Raw genomic sequence first — 24,296 nt, 5'->3', positions numbered from 1 at the left:
TTAGTTTGAGCTGATGTTTCTTTCTTTACTTTCAGATTTTTCAATATGAGTTAACAAGTAAGTGGAGCTGGAAAAATTAGGTAATGAATATATCAATTTGCAAATTCCTACCAGCAGAATAGAGCAATAGCAGGGCTGGCAGCAGCAGCTTTCTGCCAAAACCCAAGCACAAAACCCTGTCTGCAGATATATACATTAATAAAAGTAGTTTTGGATGATGGGGACACATCAGACTCCTCTTTCTTGGTGGGAGCAACGTGAGAGTGAGAGCCTCAGCACTGTGTGCGCTTGATATACCTGCAGTGCATAAAAGGAATCGGAAGTTCCTTTATCCCCATAAATATGCCACCCCTCACCCGTTTTCCCTTTCAAAAGGTACCTACTTTCTAATCCATTTTCAAAGGCTGTTTGATGGTGCAGAGCACCTATGCCCATTAAATGGGGGAACCAAATGCTTCAAAAGAAGCAAGGAGCATTTTCCTTTCTCCCGTGTCCTTCTACTTGCCTTCCAGATGTCACCAGTTCCGTCCTGAGCAGTAGTGCAGCCACATCCCTGACCCGATCTCATCCCTCCAAGCGCTGACTTCTCTCCACCACACTTACCTCCCTGTTCCTCCCATTTCTTCAGCACCCTTGAAGCTGCCTCAAAGAGTGCGTTGTCCCACCTGCAGCTTGTATTTTCCCTGTTCCAATACTCACTTACCTGTAGGAATATTTCTTCTTCTGCACTGCCTCCTCAGCTGTTGGGCCTCGTGTTTCTTTGTCTTCATCTGTCCAGAGAGGTGAGGGAGCAGGGAAGCAGAGTGTAGGAGTGAATATATGTGGAGAGGAGAGGACAGATTTAGGAATCTCTCTCATTCCTCCTGCCAGTCCCTAATAACAACCAAGAGCTTGCACACCAGCAGGGAAAGGAAACAGGTCAGATTCACTCCACATCCCCTTCCCAATTTTGGGATCAATAGCATCTAAATGAAGAGAGATGGGATACCAAAAGCTCCTGGCCCTTTGTTTATGGGAGAGAGCAGTATGTACTGATCCTAAATGATTTTTTCAGAATTCACAGTTTGCCTTACCACTACAAATGGAGGGGAGCAGCCAATTAGGTGAGATTTTCCCTGGAGGAAAATATTTATTTTAGACTTAAATGAAAGTCTGACACACATAATGTATTAGCAGATGCCATAGAGAGGATGCATCTGGTTTGTATTGTAAATCTGCCAGAGGTTAGTTTCTCTTCTGGGAGTGAATGCATAATAATAACATATTATTACGTGAGGGCATAATAATAGCAGTGCATAAAGACAAGGGAATGACATTAATGGAATACAGGCAACCTTCGTTCTTGCATTTCTTAAGTGTGTGGCTTTGCACCTTTGAATGTGTGCTTTGAAAACTTAGTTTGGCAACTCATTTTCTATCATCTGCAAGCTTTTTTTTAAAAAAGCAACCTACCTGCCTCCCTGCTTCTGATATTTTCATCTTTATTACACTGCAATGACCCCAGATTAGCAGGTCTAGAGCATCCCTATGGCATCCCAAGCCTCTGCCATAAAAGCTAACAGAGCTACATGGAGGCCTGCACTGTTAGGATGCTGCTGAAGTTTACTCACAGCAGAGGAACCCCCTTTCCTTTAATTAAGAAACAATTTAACAGTGATAAACCGTAATTAAAAATTACATACGAAAATGAGGTAAAGTTTAACCAAGCATCTCTAAATGGGCTACTGAAGCTGCTCAGCATCTGTAGCAGAGTTACTCAGGACAAGCCAGAGCACCAATTGTTAATAGGCCCTATTTTCATTTTATTTTTGACATTTACTCTATACCAGATATGAAATAGAATTACAAAATCCAAAAATTTAGACACTGACTTGGCAGAAAGTTGTATTGTCTCCTCTCCCATGGACTTGAAATTGCAGAGTCAGGCCCATTTATGGTATTTTTCATCTGCAAAGCCCTCTAAGGGATTCAAAAAGTTGACGTGTTTTTTTTTTTTTTTTTCTTTTTTAATTGGATTTCCTTCAAAATAGTGTAATGACTTTTCTCTGAGAAGCTGAACATCTCATGCCAGAGATAGTGGAAAAATCTAAGGAAGATTACATCTCTCAAGAGGGAACATTGCTGTACGGAGAGGACATCAAGATACAGAGAGAACAAACCCACCAAGAACTGTTAGAGAAGTAATAAAATTTCATCTCACATTCTCTCAGATTGTTAAAATCTTGTGAAAAATGGCTTGGTTTGTTTGGAAAGCGATAATATGCATGACCTGAATTTGTGTAGTCTATTACCTTAGGTTTTACTGAGTATAGCTGTTGGATGTAGCTGCTTTCATGCAGATAATCTGTTTTCACAATGTTCTTTCATGAAACTTGATGCAAACACTGTTTGCCATTAGCAGGCTCATAAAAATATTCGTCATGCTTCTTTGAAAGATTTGTCTTTTTTCTCTTAAAGAAAAAGCGGCGCACAACTTTCCTTTTAGTGATTTTGCAGCTACTTTGTCTTTGTTTTAGATCCTCTACGTACAGAGTACCGAAGGGCACATTTTGATGGTTGTTGTTTTATTTCTCTAAACACTTTCCCTCTGCCTAATTGGAGCTTAGACAAAGCCCTTTGTAGGGCCTCATAAATCAGACAATGTGCAACTTCAAAAAATAGTTCATGACTTCTGCAGCCCGCATCCCTGTTAGTGATTTTGTCATCCTTTCCTTCAACCTATTTTTAAGGTCATAAAGAGTTGTGTTGGCTGAAGGCTCGTACTGCAGAGGAAGGCAGGACATCTCAGGGAAAACACAGTCTTGCTTTCAGATGAACTTCCATGAAGGAATATACAACCTCAATTTGGTTTTTAGTTCCCTCAATCTCCATGAAAATGTCATAGGTCAGAAAATATAAGAGATAGTACTATTAAAACATACAAAGTCACAAAGGAACCTAGCAAGATATGAGCTGCAACTCTCACTAAAGTCATCTTCAAGATCGCAAGGACTTAAAGAAGCCCTTTTTGATTATGTGCCTCATTAAAGCAAACCATAGTTTTCAAGTATTTAAATTAAAGAATTTATTAAAAAAGCCAAAAAAAAAAAAAAAAAAAAAAAACGAAAACAAAAACAATTAAAACAGTGGTTTGATCTAGATACAGCAGCACTGTGACATTACTAGGACATTATGTACGAAGAATCCAAGCAGCCATAGAACACAGAAGCCTTTATCTTCAATAACAATCTCAAATGAAACTAGCTTCATCAAACAATGTTAAAGATCTCCCTGGAAAGAGAAACAAAACCAAACAGACCCTCCCCACCCATAACCCTTTGGATACTAGAATGATTTTTTGTACAATACCAACAGCCACTAGTTCTTCTAGTTGAGAACACTTGCTTTAATTTATTACAAAAATGATCTGTTGACTCAGTTATGAAAGACAACTTTTAACATTGCTTTAGAAGTGTCTGCTCCTCTTATAGACTACAGTATTAGAAGTGCTTAAAAACATTTAATCCTGGATATGCTTTTGAAATTCAATCAGAAGGATATTCTGTGTATGTTTATATACCAAATATGATTTTTAATTTTTGAAGCAGGTGAAAAGACTAACCCTAATATGAAACTGCAATTTTACAATTTAATTATTAGTCAGATATGGGCAACCACATGATAATTCATGAAATCTTTAGGTCTATCTACATTGCTCAGAAACACAAAATAAAGTTTTTACAACTTTCACCTTCATAAGGCTAAAATGTTAAGTCTTTCAGAAGAGTGTCCAGTGTTTAAAAGAAATGCAATTAAGGGAGACCGCATTCGATACACATGAAATAACTCATTTGAGCTTGCTAATAAACATATTTAACAGCTGCGTGCGGGGTGATGAGAAAGGAAAACACATTTGTCATCCAGCCACTACCTGAAATGTTTCTTCTCTGGGAGTGAATCTTCTCTATGGGACCGCTGATTATCCAGAAAACTTGGAGTTCCCCTTTGGAGTCCATTGATCCCAGCATGTGGTTACCTCTTTGTTTTCAGAGACAGGCAGTGAGCTGACCCAATGTTTGCCACGCGTGCATCTTTGTGACTTCACACAGCATTTCACTTAATTGGTACCTAGGAATTCGTTTGTAGGCTTGGCCAAAAAGAGAAAGATTGTGAAGTTGAACCAGTGAATGTCATTTTGTCCCCTTCCTATAATTGTTTCCAATATAAAAAAGAGGAAGTGTTCGTCTGAATGCTGCAATTACTAGCTAGCACTCAAATAAGAAATGAATACTTTAATATTTACGCTGTCATCTCCGCTTCTTTTGGAGATGGCTTTACAGAAGTGAAGTGCGTTCTGTTATAGCTCTACAGAACTAAGGCAAACCAATGATAAAAAGAGCCCTTATTTACAAGAGTCATCTCCATAGTCATGTAAATAAGAGCAGCTATATTAAACCTATTTCACTTAAATAATAATACAAAGAATTGGTATTGATTTGTTTTATGCACAGACTCCAAAGTGCTTTCTATTGATAGATAGAGAGCATCCCTCCACGTTTAAGAATGGGAAAGAAAAATTGCAGAGTTTTGGCCAGGGATTGAAGTAAAACATGGGTGCAATAGGAATACAATCCACCACTTCTGGCTCCACGTACATAAAACAAGGAGAATACTTCTGCACAAGCAGTAATATTCATTTTAGTGAATAGGGAATGATCTGTTTAAAGTTGTTTCTTTCATTAAATCCATTTGACAGGACACTAGCTTAGCTGAATCAACTGCAGCAGCTTGTATTTGTTTTATCATAGAAAAGTCTGGGGGAGGTGAGCATGTAATACTGTGGCATGCTGTGGGCTTTCCACCTTCTTTGGTAGTTGTCATAAAAAAAATAAAATTGCAACATTCTCTGGACCGATTTCTTCCTCTTTTCTTTTTGTAGCTAAGTGCAGAAAGTTATTACCAGCCAGGACTACATAAATAATACTATTTAGTATATCTAAAAGAGATTGTTTCCTGCCCAGCACATGAAAGTGAGTAATTGTTTTAAACTTACATAGCCTTTCAGCTTTAGCATAAGGTTGTTAGTCATTATTATTCTTACTCTAAATAATGTTTAGTGTTTTAAATTGCAGCTCATATTTGTGGAAGGCTTGACATAGACAACTCTGGAACCTTCTTTTTTTCCATGGAGGCATTGAACAGAGCCATTGCACAGATTCTCCCAAACTTCAATGCCAAATGTACCTCCCTGTATCCTGAGACAGACTAAGGCCATCCTCAGGCAGAAGAGTCTTTAAATCTCTGGTTCCAGCTCCATTCACCACCAGACTAATTTGCTGCAGTGCCAGCCAAGGAGTCCAAGTGGTGTTCTTGTGAAGTTGGCACCTAAGTATTATTAATGTTACTCTGGACCACTAGAGCTTCCAGAGGCCACTTTGTGCTTCATGCTGTACATGTGAAGGAAGATGTCCCAAGGGACAGACTAACCCAAGGATGTTCTTTCAAAGCAAAGAAGCAAAGTCCAGCCTCTTTAAAGATTGTACAGGAAGTGCCTAGAAATGTTTGATGAATGATCTCACCTGCATTGAGATATTTAACAGGAGAGTATTACAACTTGTTACTGAACTGAAAAAAATAAAAAAATAAAAATTCACAACTATGGAGCAGAGATTGAAACACCCATATCTTGTCCTGCAGCCACCTGTTCCATGGATAGCCATGAGAAGTGCTATAAGAGTGTGCATTTATTGCTCTTCCAGAGAAGTTTACATAGGGATCTCCTGGCTGAGGCTCAGATGCTGGGAACACAGACCTGTGTGATGGCTGTTTGTGCAGGCTGAATGGGTACCTACTTGTCTCTTCAAGCTCTTTTCTCTGACTTCCTCACAGAGATGATGTATCTCTGAGCCATGGCCCAACCCTACGTTTAATATGACCTTGTGTATGCAATTTCCAGATTACTCAAAAAACTATGAATAACATACTATGAACCAAGGAAGAATGCGCAGTGATGTGAGAAAATAATTGCCATTTGACACCTGCTGAAGACACACACAGTGTGGTAGTTTTCACACTGTACTCCAGAGCTCATGCCCTCTCTTCCTTGTCCTACTGATGGTGTTATTAGTATTACAGATTGCTTTTCTGGTTTTCTTGTCAGCTGAGGCTTCTCTACTGAAAAAGTTTAACAGCTACTGGATTTGACAAAGAAAGCAAAGAATTCAAGTTAGAACCTGAGTTCTGGCTGAACAAAATTAAGAATCAGTGTCTTGTAGTCAGACACATCACTGTGTCAGCGAAGTTTGATTACCTACTGCTGATAGCACTCTTCATCACAGTTTCTGGGGGAGGGGATGACTGCAAAACAAGACAGGTCAAATTGTTCTTATGGATACGTGGTATCACCCCTAACTGCCACCTACTAGGCAGTAAGGCCAGGTAAACACTGCGATATTGAACTCTGCCATACACTAACATACACTTTGATCTCCAGGACATTTTTGGTTTGATTATCTTTACACCTTTACCAGGTTTTTGTTCAGAAACAACATCTGAGTCATAGCTGTTCTTGTAAAAATTTCTTTTTAGATGATCTAGGTCAAGAGTGCACACGTAAGAGTTTATTATTTGTTATTTTCCCCTCTTAATTCACTTGTTTCAAAAAGCCTCTCGTCCAACCAGAGGGTGGGAAAAACACTAGAAGACTTAGATGAACACTTAGACAATGTGGAAAATAATTGTTGAACATCTGTATCACAGTTTGAAAGAATCTGTGTTGTAAATGGAAAGAAGATACAAAAAAAAATATATTGATCAGTTTAAAGAGCCATTAAATAACTACTCCTTTCCTCTCCTTTGCTATGTGCAAACCCACACCCAAACCCATTCACTTTGCAAATGCTCTCCAAGGTTGTATGGTGAAGTTATAATTCTGTTCTTTCAGAGCCCCTGAACACCTGTGGCCCCTAGTGTTTTTGAATCTGGCTCCACAGAGACAAATGCCAATTTTCTCTAGATATCTGGCTATGCAGGGCAGGGCTTCAGACCTGAATTCTGTGCTCAGATTGCACCTGGTCACACAATGGAAGTGGGAGGACTGTGAGTCCTCTCTCCAGTCTTGAATGTCTGATGAGTTGAATAATATATATATATATTAAAAAAGAAGAAGAAGAAAGCTGCAATGAAAATGACAATCCTGCAGGTTTTGTTGTGTAGGAAAACTCTGACTATAAGCTTCCTAGGACTGTTCATTATCATTAGTAATATATGATGTTGATCAAATCTTTCAGGACTCGGATACTGAAAGAGTATGACAATTCTGCTGCCCAAGCATCATAATACTGTTTAAAGTTTGTTGGACAGGATAGCAACACTTGGGGAAGTGGTATGAAATCTCCCTCAAACAATCTAGTTTTCTGTCTCTTCCTTTACTCACTCACTGCTCCCAGGGGGCTGGGATCCAGGCTTGACTTTTCAGGTGGGCAGAAGCAACCTTCTCTCACACCACCTGGAGGATTCAGGATATCTAACCCTAGCATTATACATTTCAAGTACCACTGAAATGCCACTTTTGTCATCTGAGGACTTTGCACTGTCCTTGTGTGCCCACTGCTAGAGTCCTAGAGGTGCTGAGTAACGATCTGTCCCAGCTGAAAGGAGAGCAGGAGAAGGCACATTTGCTGTTATTCACTGTTGTCATATAACAAAGTAATCCACCACTAATTAAGGCAGGTAGCATAGAAGAGGTATAAGGCCATTTACAATCTCTTTGCAATTTGCTCACCAGCTTTCAATAAGGGTTTTGTATTATTGGGATTTTATTTCCCAAATGGGAGATGGTAAAAAAAAGAAAAGTTAGTTTTCATGTGCCACACTGGTAACATGAAGGAAATTAAGCACTTGGGCCAATAGCTGCAGTCTTAACAGATTTATCCCATGAAACATTAATGGGCTAAGCCTTCCTCCAGCTGTCCTTTTTTCTTCCCCATGTGGTAGGTTGATATTCTCAGCCACATTTTTCTGAAGGGGGAATATGCTCGTCTCTTGCTGCAAAGTGAGACAATGGCGGTAGTGGAGAAAAGAGCTTCGTCTTTCACTCTAGCCAACCAGCTGGTACCCCCTTCCCCTAGCATCAGTGCACAGGGTGAAGTCAGCTGACTGTGCACAAACATAAAATGCACAATGCTGCTAGATGGTGATGTCTTTGAATGACAAAAACAGATCTGAGTTGCACATCCCTTGCAGCTCTCTATGAAGTAAGAAGTGCATCTTGCCTCAGGTGCACTGACACGCATCAGTGGTCTGGCTATGATATGTTCCTCTACTTCTCACCCATATGTCTTGAAAGCAACTGAAATCCTACATCAATGAAGAAGGCCTGGGAAAACCTCTCAGAGCAAGTATATGTCCATGCAGAGCATGCCAAAGTGACTAATCAGAGTCCCGCTGACTTAGGTGGCTTTCCATCAGGCTGTGAGAATGGAACTGGAGGTAGCAGACCCCTCCAAACACAGTGGCTTTCACCTCTACAATATTTAATTCCCCTCCCGTCAGGAAGCTGAAACCATCATAGATTTATTTTGCAGATGATCCAGAGAGAAAAAATTACTCAAATTTCAGACCTATTACTATCTCTCTACAATCTTGCATGTTCTGTATGGTCTGCAATGCCATCATCTGACATGGGAGAGTGGCTGAAGCTCTCCCTGAGCACCATCTACATGGCAAAAAGGAATTTCTGTGCCACACTGATTTGAAGCAAAAAGGCAAACACATTCTCAGTAGGGTTATGGCACACTTACACAGCTTTCTTGCATGTCCCAGTGACCAGGAAAACTGGAAGATTTTGAAATGATGTGGACTTGCACCTTAACATATTTTACTTCTGAGAAAGGCACCAAAGCCCCATCTTCTTTCCTTTTCTCTGTAAGATGCTTTATGCAAATCCTGACTCTCTCCTATATCTCCTTCATGTCTTCATGGTGTTCTAGTATGTAATGTCTGTGACTCTCACTCATACCTTTGCCACTGCTAACCTGCATTTTTTTTTACTCTTCTCCATTGGCCAGCTAGAAGATATAAATGAATAGACTAATGAACTTTGGCTACTTAGACTTCTTCAGGAATAGTGCTTCCTAGTACCCTGGGATAACTGCACTGCTACCTTATCAGGGCTTTAGACACAGCAGCCTGAGCATCAGAACTTCCTTGTTGACCCAAAGGAGTGAACTCATCAGCCTACTTTAGCCAACATTATAATAAGCATGGTGAACAAATCTTTTTTACAGAATATGTTAGTCTGCACTTGGGGGTACAAAGCTTTTCCAATTCCTGTTGAAAGGAAGCAACCATAGTTTTGATCTGGTATTCTCAAAAATAATTAATGTTAGCCTGAGAAAAGCATGGTTCAGGTGTGTCAGGTACTGCTACTGATCCCGACTGATCCTGTTTATACTAGTGGGAACAAAGTCTTCAACAATGGTTTAAGGATCCTGGACAAAGAAAGATGGAAGCAAAAGCGGGAAGTGTTATTTCATAACTAACATTTTATTCAATTAAGTCAAGGACCTAATTGAGGGGATGAGTCATGTATGTCTGTCAAGACTGTGAAAGAACTCTTAAATGCAGACACAACTTAAAGGTTCTGCTACTGCTCAAAAGCAGCTCAGATCCTGCTCTGAATTGTCACAGCTCAGCTCTAGAGAGCTGACATGAATCTCATGGTCAGTATAAACCAGACTATCGAATTTCTCTCTTGCTACCTGGTTGGTATGAGCAACTGTGGAAAGGCCTTGGACTTTCGACTGCAGCACTGAGAACACTTAGAGTTTTGCTCTAATTTCAGTGGGTGCAGGTTTCAAGTTCTTGAAAAAGAAATGGTCATTTGCTTTCCTGGTTACCTCTCACTCAGTTTTGTTCTTCTTGTCATCAGAAATGGTTCAAAAACCAGTGAAGGAGAAGAGTTTAAAACAGGGTTCTCTTTCTAACCAAGAAAATTATGATGAGCTAACAACGTAACTAAGTGCAAATCTCAGCTGTGCTGGTCCAATGACATCACAAACCTTAGGCATAGCAAGTAGTATTCGTGAATACATCAAAGCCTTGCCAGTATCTTTTAGCATTTAATGCGAGACATTACAAATTAATGAAGAGGAGAAATGTATGCAGTGTTGCTGTAAACCAAATATACAGATGTAAAATAATTAAGAATAAACTGTTCCATAAAAATGCATGTCAATAAAACCCAGTCTGATAAAGTGATTTATGAATAATTTTCTAGATTTACTAAAAAGAATGATTTCTCGTTTGAGGCTCTGGAAGTCTTGAGTCACATTTTTTTTTCTTTTAAAAAAATGTCTTAAAACACATGGCTTTACAGCTGCTGCTTGGAAAATATACACCTCCAAAGTCTGACTTTCATTTAAATACAAATGTACAAAATGTAAACTGAGACAATAGAGAAATTTACAAAACTTTTCTTTAAAAATAATAAAGACAAAATTCAGTTCTAGTATGATGCTATTTAAATACGTGCAAGTAGTCATGTTCATTGAATTTCTATTGCAATGTTCTAAATAGACAAATTTGATTCACACAGTCTTGAGTGCCACCTCCAGAAACAGACCTGAGTGGAAATTTCTTCTTAAAATGCGAGGCTCCACTGGAAGGAATGGGTAGAAAATCTCCATTATGGGGAGATCCTTTTTTTTTTTTTTTTTTTTTTTTTTTTTTTTTCACTGAACGGTGGATGCTCTCTCATCCATAGAAGCTCCATAGACTATAGTGGAAGGATGTAACATTTCATAATAAAACTGAGTCAGAACTAGCTGCTTCCAGTGGAGTTTGAACTTACGTGATTTGAATTTATGTGGTGATTTAAACTGGCCTTTGAATTTGGAGAACTCTTTGAATTGTTCTGATGCTATAGAAAGAGGAAAACAATGACAATTAGCTTCTGCAAATATGCCAAGCTTCTTTTAGCCCAACATTGTTAATTTTATGGTGATAATGTACTGTACTGTAAGATATTTGTTTGAAGACCTCTGGTTGTAAAATACTCTTCAGTTCTTACCTGTATTCTCTCTAGGTCAGGAGGATCATGGGAGTTCTTGAGGAAGACTCACTCGAACTCCAGGAATAAATTCAGTTCATTGCAAAATGTCAGTATCTACTAAATCTGACTAATACAGAGGCTACCTGCCAATGCTGAGGCATGACTTTAACTTTACAGAAATACGTAAGTCTAAAAATGTTATTTGGATTTGCAAATTGTGTCATGGTGCCACATGAAAGCTGTATATCATATACTCTCTGGTCTGTTCTCTTTGCTAGAGCCTCGACTTCCTGCCTTGACTATCTCACTCAGCTTTTGCATTTTCTTTCCTTTTTTAACACATAAATCAAGGAGTTTTAAGGAACTTATCAAAAACAAATAACTATTTCAAAAGGCATTTCAGCATAGCACTGAAAAGTAGTTTGGGTAAGAAGTTTTCAACCACTGGAAACAAAGCTGATGAAAAAAGATGGTACTGGTGATACAGAATATTTGCAGATCTGGAATATGCAGTATTAGTCAGGAAATTGTCAGCTAACTGACATTTGGACTGTGATGGACAGCCCTCTCTAAGATGTTCTGTCTTTATCATAGCATAAATACCATCATAACATGGTATGTGACACTGGCCATCTAGAATAGTGTTCCTTATTTTAGTCATAAAAGGTCTCACCTGTCGTTTAAATATTCTCTGTAGCAATCCTTTCTTGGGTGGCTCTGGAGGGAAGCTTTTATTTAGGTCTGGTGAAATAGTACCATTTGGTCCAAACACATTTAGTTCTTTAAAACACTCTGTTTCTATCATCTGGTGGAATACAATAGGAAAGAAACAAAGAAAGAAAGAAATTAAGTGACACATCTGCATTAAATAGATTCCAGTAACACCAGGTTGTTCAAAGTCAGGATCAGGATCACCATCTGCCATCAACAGCTTGAGCAATGTGTTAGGAGAGTTAACAGTTGAATTCCTGTTGGTGGCTATAGAAGGTAAATAGGAGGTATGAATAAGAGAGGCTGAATCTGTTCTGTATGTTTGCACATCAGTCTTATTAAAGGTTGCCCCCCACACTTTTCTAGTCTTTTCTTCTTTCTCACTATGGAGAATATTAGGTATATTCAGGCATACTCAAAAAATCCCAGTTATTAACACCCCTCTGCCCAAGTGGAACTGCTGTTAGATGAGGATCACAAATGGAGTTCATTAGGACTGCCATCCATCCTGCGGAAGTTCCTCAGAGCTGTTGTCAAAACACCTCCGTAGAAATACAGGAGAAGGAAGTACAGTAGGATCCTTGCCAATTTACACAGATATGCACAGCCAACAGATACAGTCACCTGAACTTGACATCTGTGGTACATTATAGATCTTGAAAGAGGCCATTTGTAACTCATGAAATCATTAGAGTCTGGCAAGTTATGCAGTAGCTATATATTACTGGAAATATACAGCTCCTCTAAAACCATCTGTGTTAGGGGTTTTATTGGAGTAATTTTACTATGACACATCCTTACCTCATTTTGCCATGGAATAGACACGGATCCTGTGGAAAACTTGGAATAGAAATCATCATCTGTTTGGTCCAGGTTTACTCCTTTCACTGTGGAGAATTGCTCGATGTCTAACACATCCTTGCAGTATACTGCTCTGGGCTATCTCAGCAGAAGAATTAAAAAAACAGCAAGAGAAAAAATATTTCTGAGTCTGACCATGTGCTTCTATTCACAGATTCAGTCAAGTGAGAATGCCTAACAACAAGTGACTATGCATCCTGCTTCTCCAAACTTGCTCTGCCTGCATGTTTATCATCAAAGGCTGACTTTGCTTTAAGCACGTTAAGCGTCCCACTTTGAAGTCTTTAAAGCATCAGTGCAGACAAAGTGGGTTTTAGTCATCCATATAGCATATGGTTAAGAGGTGAGGGGAAAACGATGGAAAGCAAGGAAAAAATCAAAGTCTTTTCTTCTAGACAGGGAACAACAGAAAAACAGAATATTTATGAGTGACACACTGGAGACAGCTCTGAAAAGGGATCTCAGTTAGAAGTGACCTCCTGCACAGGTAGCTGTGGGTTTTGCAGCTTAAAAGTTTAAAGGAATGTATACTAACTGCTAAAGAAAACAGAAGATCTTTTGGCATTTTTTCCATTGTTTTTATTAACAGCTCAGCTTCTGGAAGCTGTCCAGAATCACCTCTATTAACTCTTTTAACTTGGCTGCATTTCTTCAAACAAATAGTCAAATGGCTCTACCTTTATAAACTACTCAGTTTTCTGGGATACAGACAGGACTTCTTGCAGTGATGCTGCCTTAGCTCATATTCCAGCAGTCAGCCATAGAAAACAGAAAGAGTCATCACTGGCTACCTGACACAGTGTGGTCATTTGTGTGCTTAGAGAGCTCCCATTAGCCACACAAAGTTGCCCTTTGAGGCACATGAATAATTGAGGGGTGGCTTGAGGAATTTGCCCAACCTAACAAACTCAAGCACATGTTGAATTATATTGTCAACACATGGTACCATGACTGCACAGCCCAGTGGTCCAACTGTGCAGTATTTTACCTAGAGCTGAGCAGCGTGGCCAAACAAATCAAACTAATTCCTAAGGAAAGTCGTATTTGCTGGAGGCTGCATCCCTTTGCATTTCTGGTGGCTGCAATCCACAACATTTTTGTGGAGACAGAGAAGGCTAGAGGAGGACGGGGAAAGATGGCTTGGATTACAGCCTCTGCCATTGGCTATATAGCTTTGGGCAATTCAGCTGACTTCAGTAAAGACTTGGAAATCTATGGATGAAGTGCCAAATAATTTAAATTAGAGGCAGCTCTTGAGTTCCCAATAAATAGCCATAAAAATTTATGTGCCTCTGCTTTAGCAAATATGTCTATAAGAGGTGCCTTCTGGGCCTTACATGCCACAGTTAAGCTTTTAATACACTCTGGCGAATCCCAAATTTCAGCCCAGAATTTTCTAATTTTCTACATCAGAAAGAAATAGTAGCTTGTCTCCTATTTCTTCCCACTAAAGCAGGTCGTAACACCATGGGCTAATTGGCAGGAATAACTACGCCGCATAGTAAAATGTAAAGCAAAACCAGAGCAGCTAAAGTAAACTTTTGTAGCTTTTAAACCACTTTGGTTTGGTTGAGTTTGCAGCAACGTGAATGAGAGCTGCCAAGATGTTACTTTCCTTAATAAGTTAAAATGGCAGTGTTTACTTAGAACCATATGGGAACTTTACGGACAGGAGGCCTACCCAGAAAGAGAGCCCTGCAGGAGGAAAATAATCAGATAACTCTGCACTGGGGTAGAGAGCTATACCATAAAAGGGTGGAAAAAGTTTTCCTATTGCCAATGCAGCAGTCTTTCAGTATGTGTGAGACTGGTGTGTAAACCTGAGTAAGGACTCAGCATTGGGTTCTACTCCCCATGAACACTAACGAGATAAAAATGCCATCTCAGCTCCAAGCATTCTGCCTGAGGTGACACGATATCTGAACCTACTCAGACTTTCTGTAACAAATGCCTGTTTTCATAAGGATCCAGTTCATTTCTTGGTTCTTTAGAGCTTTGGACTTCCTAATTCTGATCTCACCTCAGCATATATATCTATATACCTATGTGTATACATATGGCTTTCATTGCAGATTTTTCCAAGCACCATCTGGTCCTGAGCATATTTATTCTCACACTACTACTGTGTCTAAGAGAACACAGAGGTTCCAAGTTTAAAGCTTGGGAATTGAGGCATGAACAGATATAGTGGTGTTTCCAGTGTCACACAAGAAGACTGGTAAAATAAGTGGGAATCAAAGAAGCCCCAGGTTAACACCCTATGTAGAAGCCCACCTACCCTGCATGCACACATATCTACAGAGCAGCTCTCCTCCTCCTCCCAGCCTCCCCGCTTCAGCCCTACTGCTTATCACGTCTTCCTAGGTCTGCTACCCATATCTGCAGTGATGACAGCTCTAAGAATGGGAAGTTATTTTAGAAACAAATCACTTGAAAGAGGCCAGTGGGTGTTCTGTGTATCGTACTTACATCAGGGACAAAGGGAGGATCCAGCATTCCTGCTTCTAACCGCTTGAAATTCATGCTTTTGAAAAAGGGGTGCCTCTTCACTTCTGTTGCGCCTTCCCCTTGACAACCCAGACGCTGCTTCATGTCTTTGGTGAGGAGCTGAAACATGCCAAGAAGATTGGTATGAATGTCAGAAAAGCAAGAGCTCCTCAATGATATTTATATCTCCAGTTGTTTGTTAATATACCCAGAGGGAAGTACAGAGGGGAATTGTAATTGCTGCTCTTTAATGGCCAAACTTAAATGGATTAGGATCCCAGTGTTCTAACTGCTGGTCAAACCCTTTGAAAATTACCTGCTGTAAAGTGTTTACAGTCAAAATAGACATTGCTTCTTCTGCTTACTTTCAGCAGACACTTTCTGGAAGAGGTCTGACATAACTTCATAGCATATATAAATACATAGCCATAAGTCCCATGTGATTTTTTTTTCCCCTCTCTCTCTCTCTCTTTTTTTTTCTTTTTTTTTTTTTTCCCATTGCATTATTGTAGGAATAATTTTCCTGTGTTGCTTAGACAGAGTTAATTCACTACCAAGTTATATTTCCCACCACCACAGCATACTCTGGTATATCACTTGACACATTGAACCCACACTTTGCCCTCTCATAGGCCTATCTCTGTTGAAGTCAAGGAGTGTTTTGTCCATGGAGCTACCTGGCTTCGTGCATAAGATGATTCAGTGCACCAGTATCAGTAAGCATCTTCAGTTTAGCCTCGTTTATTTTCAGAGGAAGGCAATGCACTACCACTACCTGCTACAGCAAGTCCTGCCTACTTCTTGGGTACTCGTAATGGAGCAATGAAGACTAACTGAACTCAGCATCCTTGGTGTATAAGATAAGCAGGTCCATAAACAAAAAGACAGGGGTGGCAGATCCTTGGAGGACCTTGTATATGTGGAGTATTTCATCTACAAGAAAAGTTAAATGGAAGAATATCTCTGGCACATGCTAGTTAGTGGATAAGGATGCAAAACATGCAGCCAAATCTTCTTTTAAATCATATGCATGGAATCAAGTAGGCTAAATCAATGTCATAAGAGTTCAAGTCTCACAGTTGAAGGGGGACAGCTCAGCATGCAAATGACTGGTGCAAAAAGATTCTCACTTGTGACAGAGACATTTTTTAATGTACCACTGCCTTCAGGCAATCTAATGAAATATGAAGGTTCACAAATCTGTTTCCATTTATTCCCTCCCTTCATCTCCAAGGAAGGCTGGATGACATACTCTGTAAGCTACAGGAAGGAAGTAGAACTTGTAATCTGCCCAGAGATCTCCTCTGCTCATTAAAGAGATGCATAACTTGTGCCTTAGTGCAACAGCAAACTAAATGTTTGCTGAAAATAGCCATGTTTACAAAAGCTTTTAGGTTAGTTTTGCTGGAGTCTCCACTGTGGGGGAAAGACCTAATCCATACATGGAGGAAATAAACCCCTCCAGCTCTTTTCCACGAGAATTATACGTCTTGTAGAGCCATGTACACAGCCCGGCCGACACACACCGGCTGGGAAACGGAGGGGAGAGTGGCGAAAGGGGGAAGCCTGGCGCGGCCCCGGCGGAGGGGAGCGCGGCTGCCGGGCCGCCCGGGGCCGCCGGGAGGCAGCAGAGGAAAGGGCAGCGCGGGCAGGCACCGGGCCGCGGGAGCGCTCCTGGTTAAGCCTTAGCAGCTGTATCCGACAGCCACATGCTGAGCTGTACATTGCAGCTCCTGGCTGGGGCTCACTCAGGAGAGCAAGAGGCAAGCAGCTCTGGAAGGGTCAAAGAGAAGAAGAAGCATTTTAGGAGATCAGGTGCAGCCCTGCAGGAGGTTGGGAACCAGGATCCAGGCAGCTTCCCTGCTAGGGCAAGGTTGTCTGGAGTTGTTGATGGTAGGGTTTCAAGCTCAGGGTGTGCTCCACGATGTTCTGGTTATGTTTCTGTCTCAGCCACATCAGCTCGATGAAGGGGAACCTTGAAAAGGCTGTTGCTAATGGGAGCTCGCAAGTCCTTCCTCTGGTGCCAGGCTAGAGCTGAGTTTTCTCGTGTTTATCATTGGTTTACAGGGTCACAGCTCTTTAGCCTTCTCTGAATGCTCTGCTACCCCCTGGGCACCAGTGATTTTCTTATCTTACTTCCACAGCCTCCTCAGTTTTGCATGTCTTGCTAGGGGGCTCATTTTCAGCCTGAGACAGCAAATGGCTTCAACGATCTGAATGCTCCCCACATATGCAGGGACCATCCTCCAGCCTGTCCTGAGCAGCTACAATGGCTGGGGCTAAGCACCCAGAAAAGGTGTGGGGAGGGATGGGGCAGGACCGGACGGTATTGGACACATGAAATAATAATGTTTTGCTCAGCTCTGCCTGCCTCAGCAATAGCAGCAGCAACAGCCAAACGAGACTGTAAGGATTGAGAGATGGTGGAAAAGCCTCTAATTCTGGCCACCAGAGCAGCTTCCAGGCTGCAAATAGCACGGTTCCTCACAGTTTCCTTTGCATCCAGTGCTGCTGCAGTCTAAATGATGGGCACAAAGGTTGGTCACCAAGAGTGGCCAGAGCAAAGAGATAGAGAAAGATTTGGAGAAACATCTCTATGCCTTGCTGTCCTCTGAGCACATAGAGTTATGTGACACAACATCACTGATCCAGCTCAGAGGAAAAGACTTCTCTCAGGGCACCTCTCTGGAGCATGTATAAGACTGTGAGCTTTCATGGTCTTGAGGCAAGTTTTCTTTTTCTCTTTTTCTTATTCTAATCCCAACAGGCATCTTGATTTAGCCTATGTAAAGAAGATTACTTTGGAAATTCCAGTCAAGATCTGGTTTGTTCTGCTGTAGCAGGGCAGAGGAGACGTTAATTCTCTTAATCTTTAATTTTCATGCTGAAAGGGCTTTCCTGACAGCTGGAAGAATCTGAATTCCAAAGGACCACTTTTACTACCCATGGCTCTGATACACTTTTGCAAATGATACCTTGAAGCTCTCAGGATCAGTGCTCCGCAGAGCAAGTTGCAATGGGAAGGGGTAGATTTGGGCCAGCCTGTAGGTGATAAAGGAGACTTCTGCAGTTTCTGCTCTAAAAGTCAGCTGTGAAGGGAAGCAAGGGGGATACTGTCTGTCTGTGCAGCCAGTGATTCTCCTGCTTCTGAACTAGGTGGGAAGACTAATCTAATCTGGGAATTTACCCTTGACAGACTGTAAATGTTAGAAGTTTTTTGGTGTGTGTGGTCAGAGGATGGAATGGTTGAGGATAGAAAAAAGCTGCCTGGGGTGTCCTGGACTCCTCTGTGATGGAAGTATTCAGTAACCTCTGATGCAAGAAGAAAGTCTCTAAGTATGAATGCAGTTGGTCATGGGTGGCTAGCCACTGTGGGCTGAAAGACACGAAAGGGAACAGGCTGCTGGGAATGGACTGGGACTGAAAGACAACAGAAAGGATGGGATTTCCATGTGAAGCCCAGCTGCAGAGAAGCAACCACCTGCCTCTTGAGGAGAACCCCAGGAGAGCCACAGTGGAGAAAAAATAAGAAATTTGGGGATTTTGATAAGCTCTAGATGTAGCCAGCTCTAGAGATGGCAGCAAACAAAACTAGATGCTTCTCCTTGCTTCCGTTGTGGATGCCAAGAGATAGCATGGACTAGAATAGTTCTCAGAAGGGAAAGTCCATCGTTTCTCCAAGGAATAATGAATCTTACACCATTTCCTGCAGCTCCAGAAGCTTTCTGCAATTGTAAACCTGTGTATGAGCCTGAAATGTGCATCCAATTTGGGAATCTCTCCAGGGAAAGAAAACAGAGATAACAGCTTTACGTTTTGAGTCATCTCTACAGTTTTGTTTAATACAGTTTCAAAGGATGTATTTCAAATGAGTAGAGAGCAGAACAAAAGGAACTACATGAGTCTGATGACAAGCCCTCCCAGAATGGCAGTGCAATGACCCATTCAAACATAGATTCAGTGTAATTCTACAGCCTAAGCCTATAGAGAATTCACAGAGCCACAGATCTGAAGATGGCTTAGGCATGAAGTTATATCAAGCAGCAGAGCTTTATGTCCTGGTAATAAAGGCTCCAGGTGACACTGGATGTGTCTAAGTAAGGGCAGGATTTAGTCTAGACTTAACAGACAAAGCATGACTAGAAAAAGACTTTCAAAGAAGACTCTTTGAGTAACAATGGTGAAGTTACATTAAAGTTCTTGTTCTTGATAAAAAGAGCTCTGATATTTTCATGTCACTTATTTGATCCCAGCTGGGGATTCAAACTCAGCAATGTCTGAGACTTTTTCCAGGACTTTGTTTTGCTTTCTTTACAAAAAGAAACAAGCGTTGTGAGGATTGCTAAAAAAAGACAGCAGCCCCCAAAGCACAGCTTTATTTATCTTCACGTGATCAGTCAGTTCATATCCAGATCATACCATATAATAAATAACTCTAAGTTCAAAGATGTTAGTCTTAAAATTACAGGAGTAAGGGAAATTCATGAAAAGAGAAAAGGGGAATAGTAAAACCAATTCCATTGACTAAGCTTATGAAATAAAGGGATCACCGAGATAAATTTCAACCCTGAAACAGATATAAACATACTATTTTTAACAATTTATAGAGAATAGAAAAGTAATACTATAGATGTCTCTGATTTAACAAACAAAACAAGACAGTGTTGTGGGGACTGAGGATGCTAGAATGGCATAAATGATTGTACATTGCACTACTTATGGTTATGATAATCACAGCCCAATCTGGCCAAATGTAGAAGAGTCAGAACTCTCAGGCATGGGTAACAATAAAGCTCATTGCACAGGCTTAGAATAGAAGATACTATTATTATTTTTATTATTATTATTATCACTAGCTGTAGCAGTAATAATCATTTGAAGAGTAAGAATTATTCTACTGAAAGTAATTCTTAGGAAGCACTGATAAACTTTAAAGTATAAAAATATATTAATAAGTTGGTTTCCAAAGACGAAAGCAGAGAGAAGGGATGAAAGCAGACAGGAGTAGCAGCAGCATGATGACAGCGGTTCTGGTGGTGAGTGAAGAACAGAAGAAATTGGTTTTAGGAAAAAAAGAATCCATCATCTTGTAGTTGATTAGGGTGGCACTTCAGGAAGGAATCAGATATCAGAATTACAGAACAGCCGAGGCTTGGAAGGGACCTCTGGAGGTGGTCCAGTCCAAGCCTCTTGCTCAAAGCAGAGTCACCTAGAGCAGGTGTAAGGCCATGTCCAGTTGGATTTTGGATATCTCCAAATGCAAGGACTCCACAGCCACTCTTGGCAACCTGATCATAAGTATTTATAAGTATTTGACTACTCTTGCAATGAGAAAGCGTTTCCTGATTTTCAGAGGGCGCTTCCTGTGTTTCAGTTTGTGCCCATTGCCTGTTGTTCTGTCACTGGGCACCACCGAGAAGGGTCTGGCTCTGTCGTCTTTGCACCCTCCAATCAGATATCCCTTCTGTGGACTAAAATGGGAGCTGTAGGAATAAGACATGACAGGAAAGCAAGAAGGGCCTATCCAGTATTGTTCACTTGAATGTGCTTCAAGTCACATCCTTGGATGCAAGACTGCACTTGTCAGGGGAAACACACGTACGTCAATGAGGTACAAGTCATAACAACAACAAACAGGGAGTATTTCCTAGAAAGATTGGATTTTTTCAGAGAAAAAAAAACAACAAAACGAAACATGAAGCAGTTATGTTATATGGGAACTATGGGTTGGGGAGCTTCCCAGAAAGCCAGCTGCCCCTGTTCCTAATTATTTATTATTCATCTCTGCTTCAGTCCAAAATGAGGGCTGATTTATGGGAAATGACTTAGAAAATGAAACATGGAAATATGGGATGGATGATGATTAATGGGAACTATGGTATGTCCCTGCAAAAACACAAAGGGCATAAACGTCCAGGGGAGGAAGGTTGATGTGGAGTGACACTAAAGGGTTTTCATGAGTAAGTGAATAAAGGCAATATATTTCCTGATGGTAAGGCTATCAGATCACAGAGCAGTACACTTTGAAGAGAAGATTAGGAGACAAGGTGGAAAACATGTTCCTCACTCTTGCTGTGAAGAGTCTGCTACAGGTAAGCCTTTTGTGTTTGGATATTTCTGATGGCCCAAGTTCAATTTATGTACTATGGCTTTATGCTTGATTTCCAGGTATGATGGAAACTTAATTATATATTTTTTTTATTATTTTTTTTTTGTTCCCTGTTAAGAAGCTGGTAGAAAACAACAAAGTTCTGGTTTTCAATATAAAGAGCAAAAAGAATTTGAGAAAATGTATTCGAATCTTGGATTTTTAAAGAATCACTTATAAAAATGACTTTTGGTGGAAAACCTCATATTCCATCATACTCATTATCAGAAGTAAGGATCTTCCTGTCTTAAGACACAGCAATTTTAATGCATTAATGTTCACAAAGGACAGCATTCTCTTTGGATCCATTAAGAGTTTGCACAAACCATCTAAACAAACATGACTTGTGATTGGACAGTAAAGCAGTAACGACCAAGTTGTTAGGGGTGATTTTTGTACAGTTCATACCTTTCCTGGGGCAAGGGAATGAAACAGATCATTTCCTGAGGTTCCCTGAAACCTTGGGTTCTATGGCTTGAAGATGAAAATGACCACCACAACATATTGACTTTTGCTGTCTACTCCCCTGGGAGAGGTAGATCTTCTCCAGCACTATCCCATCAATGCTACATTGCTACTACTTCTTCTCAGCTTTTAATGAAAGGCTTGGTTATTTTTCTAAAAAGTGTACTTTTATTCTGTTATGTCTCATGCCTGCAACTAACTACAGAACAAGCCAAGCATTTTTGCCTTGTGACATTTTCATTTCATGCTAATACTCAGAAGTGCACAAACTCTCTGCCACTCCATTAGACTCTGCTCTTCACCTGGTAGGAGTTGAGATGCTACTAGAGAAAAGATGGCAGACCTTTTGAGCACATGAAATGGTCTGTATGAGCCTGTGGCTGTCCTACATCTTTTTGCGCTGGGACTCTGAATCTCAGATTAAGGGCAGTGTATGGCCTAAAGTATCTATCAAGAGTGATGTCAGTTAATTACTACCCTGGGGATTCAGCAATGACTTGGTGCACTGTGAGTTAATGACTTCCAGGCATGATACTTGGCAATGCTACCATTATTACTTTGCAAGGAGACTTCAGTGTCTCTTCACGAAGCCAGCCAACCAGAATGTTGTTGATATGCTGTTTGCTTGCCTATTGCACAAGATGTTGGTGCAACTCTCACTACCTATTTGTTGATCTTTCTCTCCCTTCATTCTTTCTCTACAGTTTACATAGATATGTCACCGTCTCCAAAGGAGACTTCACTCTTTAGCAAACAAATCAAGAATAAGGCTACATCCCTTTCCAAATTACAATTCAGTCTTCTAAAGATGGATGTCGACAAGACATTGATGAATTCAGACACAGCTTTGAGATTTCTCAAAGGGTTTGAGGATTTCCATTGTCAGACATGGCTATTGTGCTATGAAAATGACTCCCAGCTGAAAGGGTGAGAAAACATTTTAAAGGACAGCTCAACAGTATTAAAAAAAGCTGGATACCCTGGCACCCTGGGGGAAAAGTTGCTAACAAAGTTAGTGAGATGGGGTGGGACAACATTTGAGTGTCACAATAATTTCATTGCATAATCTTTGTCCTGCTTACCCCCAGCTCTCACCAAAGACAATGGAAGCATGGGGTTTTCAGTTCCTTGCAGGAGACACTGAGAGTCTTGCATCATCAAGTCCTTTTTATTTTTTCTACAAGATTATAAAACACAGAAAGGCATTCTTGACTACAAACTAACATTCAAAGTCTCACGAGAATAGATACCGCTCCCTTGGCCATAAAACTTTGGAGAGGACTCAAAATGACCATGATCCCAAATAAACACAATTTGAATGAATAAAGAATGCAGTCATCCCATCAACAGATGAGCTTGATTATTGCTCGCCTCTGCAGCCCCTCTATGGTACCGCATTACCTCTCAGACCGTGTCAGATGAAGCCTGCTAATGCAGCTGCCACACTGGGCCTTCAAGCCCCTTACCATTTTACAGATGGACTTGGCCTCCTCAGAAAACTTATGGGAGTACACCTCCTCTGTCTCCAGCACTCTTCTGTCTACTTCTTCCCTCTTCACCTTCTCTTTCCTTCCGCGAAATGGTGATTGCCCAGCAATCATTTCATAAATGAGACAGCCCAGCCCCCAGTAGTCAGGGCTGAGTGTATATCTCTGGTTGTTCAACACTTCTGGAGCTGTGGAGGAGAAAGATGTATCCTGTGACAATGTTTGATGTTGGCGGGAAGAGACAATGGTGGGCAGAATATAAAAATACCTCCTGATTTCTGATGACTGAATTACAGAAAATGCAGCATGTTACATGCTATGCTATTTTCTCTACATGCCATGTTCATGCTGTCTTCTGAGTTCTCTACCAAGCCAGACCAATTGAAAAAAACAAAACAAAACCAAACCAAGTTGAAGCTAAGTATTAAGGAGAGGCCCAGTCTTAAGAGTGCTTCCAGACTTCTCTGTTTATGAAATGACATACAAGCACACATCCTGTAAACAACAGTGACATTTATCCAAAACCAAATTCTGTCTTTTCATTCAATTTATAATTTATTTTCCCTCCTTCAAAAAAAAAAACAACAAATCTATTTGTTTTGTGTTGCAAACACCCAGTTTGCTGTGGGCATATAGTCGCTTCCTTGCAGGCATCCTTACCTTCCATCCATGGTTACAAACACACACACAGATGCTCATGGGCACGGAGTCTTATTGTGTACACAGAATTACACTGAAATAACAAAACTTAGAAATGACAACTGACTTGCTTTCTTTCATTACAGCTTCCATATGATACAACAGTGGCTCATATCAGCTAGCTTCTCTTTAGTCAAATAAGCAAGTGCAATTTTTATTCCACAAAGTATGCCTACCCAAAGAATACATGAAAATAATTACATGCAATTTCAAAGACAGTTCTAGTTAAATCTGGGAGTATGTTTTTACCCACGTACAAATCTCTACTCTTTTGTGTAGCCTCCCACTGTCCAAATAGCAAAATATAGATGTGGACTTAGCCACTTCATCATAAACAGACAAGTACTTTTTAAATACTACACAAAGTAGCAATGAGAAAGAAATCTTTTCTTTCCTCTGTGCACAT

At 40.5% G+C, this 24,296-nt stretch overlaps 1 protein-coding gene across 4 annotated transcripts in view; it reads right to left on the bottom strand.

The window, feature by feature from the left end:
* Positions 1-3,049: 3,049 nt before the first annotated feature.
* GRK5 (G protein-coupled receptor kinase 5) overlaps positions 3,050-24,296 on the bottom strand; it is a 164,778-nt gene continuing 143,531 nt past the window's right edge. For 2 of the 4 annotated variants that reach the window (XM_084525619.1, XM_084525621.1), the window contains 5 exons: positions 23,171-23,379; positions 15,074-15,211; positions 12,545-12,682; positions 11,706-11,837; positions 3,050-10,900 (listed from right to left, as the gene is read on the bottom strand). In XM_084525619.1, coding sequence (XP_084381745.1) covers positions 10,802-10,900; positions 11,706-11,837; positions 12,545-12,682; positions 15,074-15,211; positions 23,171-23,379 — 716 coding nt within the window. In that variant the 3' untranslated portion in view covers positions 3,050-10,801. The remainder of the gene's footprint in view (positions 10,901-11,705; positions 11,838-12,544; positions 12,683-15,073; positions 15,212-23,170; positions 23,380-24,296) is intronic. The other 2 variants (XM_084525618.1, XM_084525620.1) reach the window with 2 other exon arrangements.

This window comes from Aythya ferina, assembly GCF_964211825.1.
Source record: "Aythya ferina genome assembly, chromosome: 7".
In the NCBI taxonomy this organism is placed as follows: Eukaryota; Metazoa; Chordata; class Aves; order Anseriformes; family Anatidae; genus Aythya; species Aythya ferina.
Note: the sequence above shows the minus strand (reverse complement) of the source record. Positions and strands in the feature narration are given on the sequence as shown.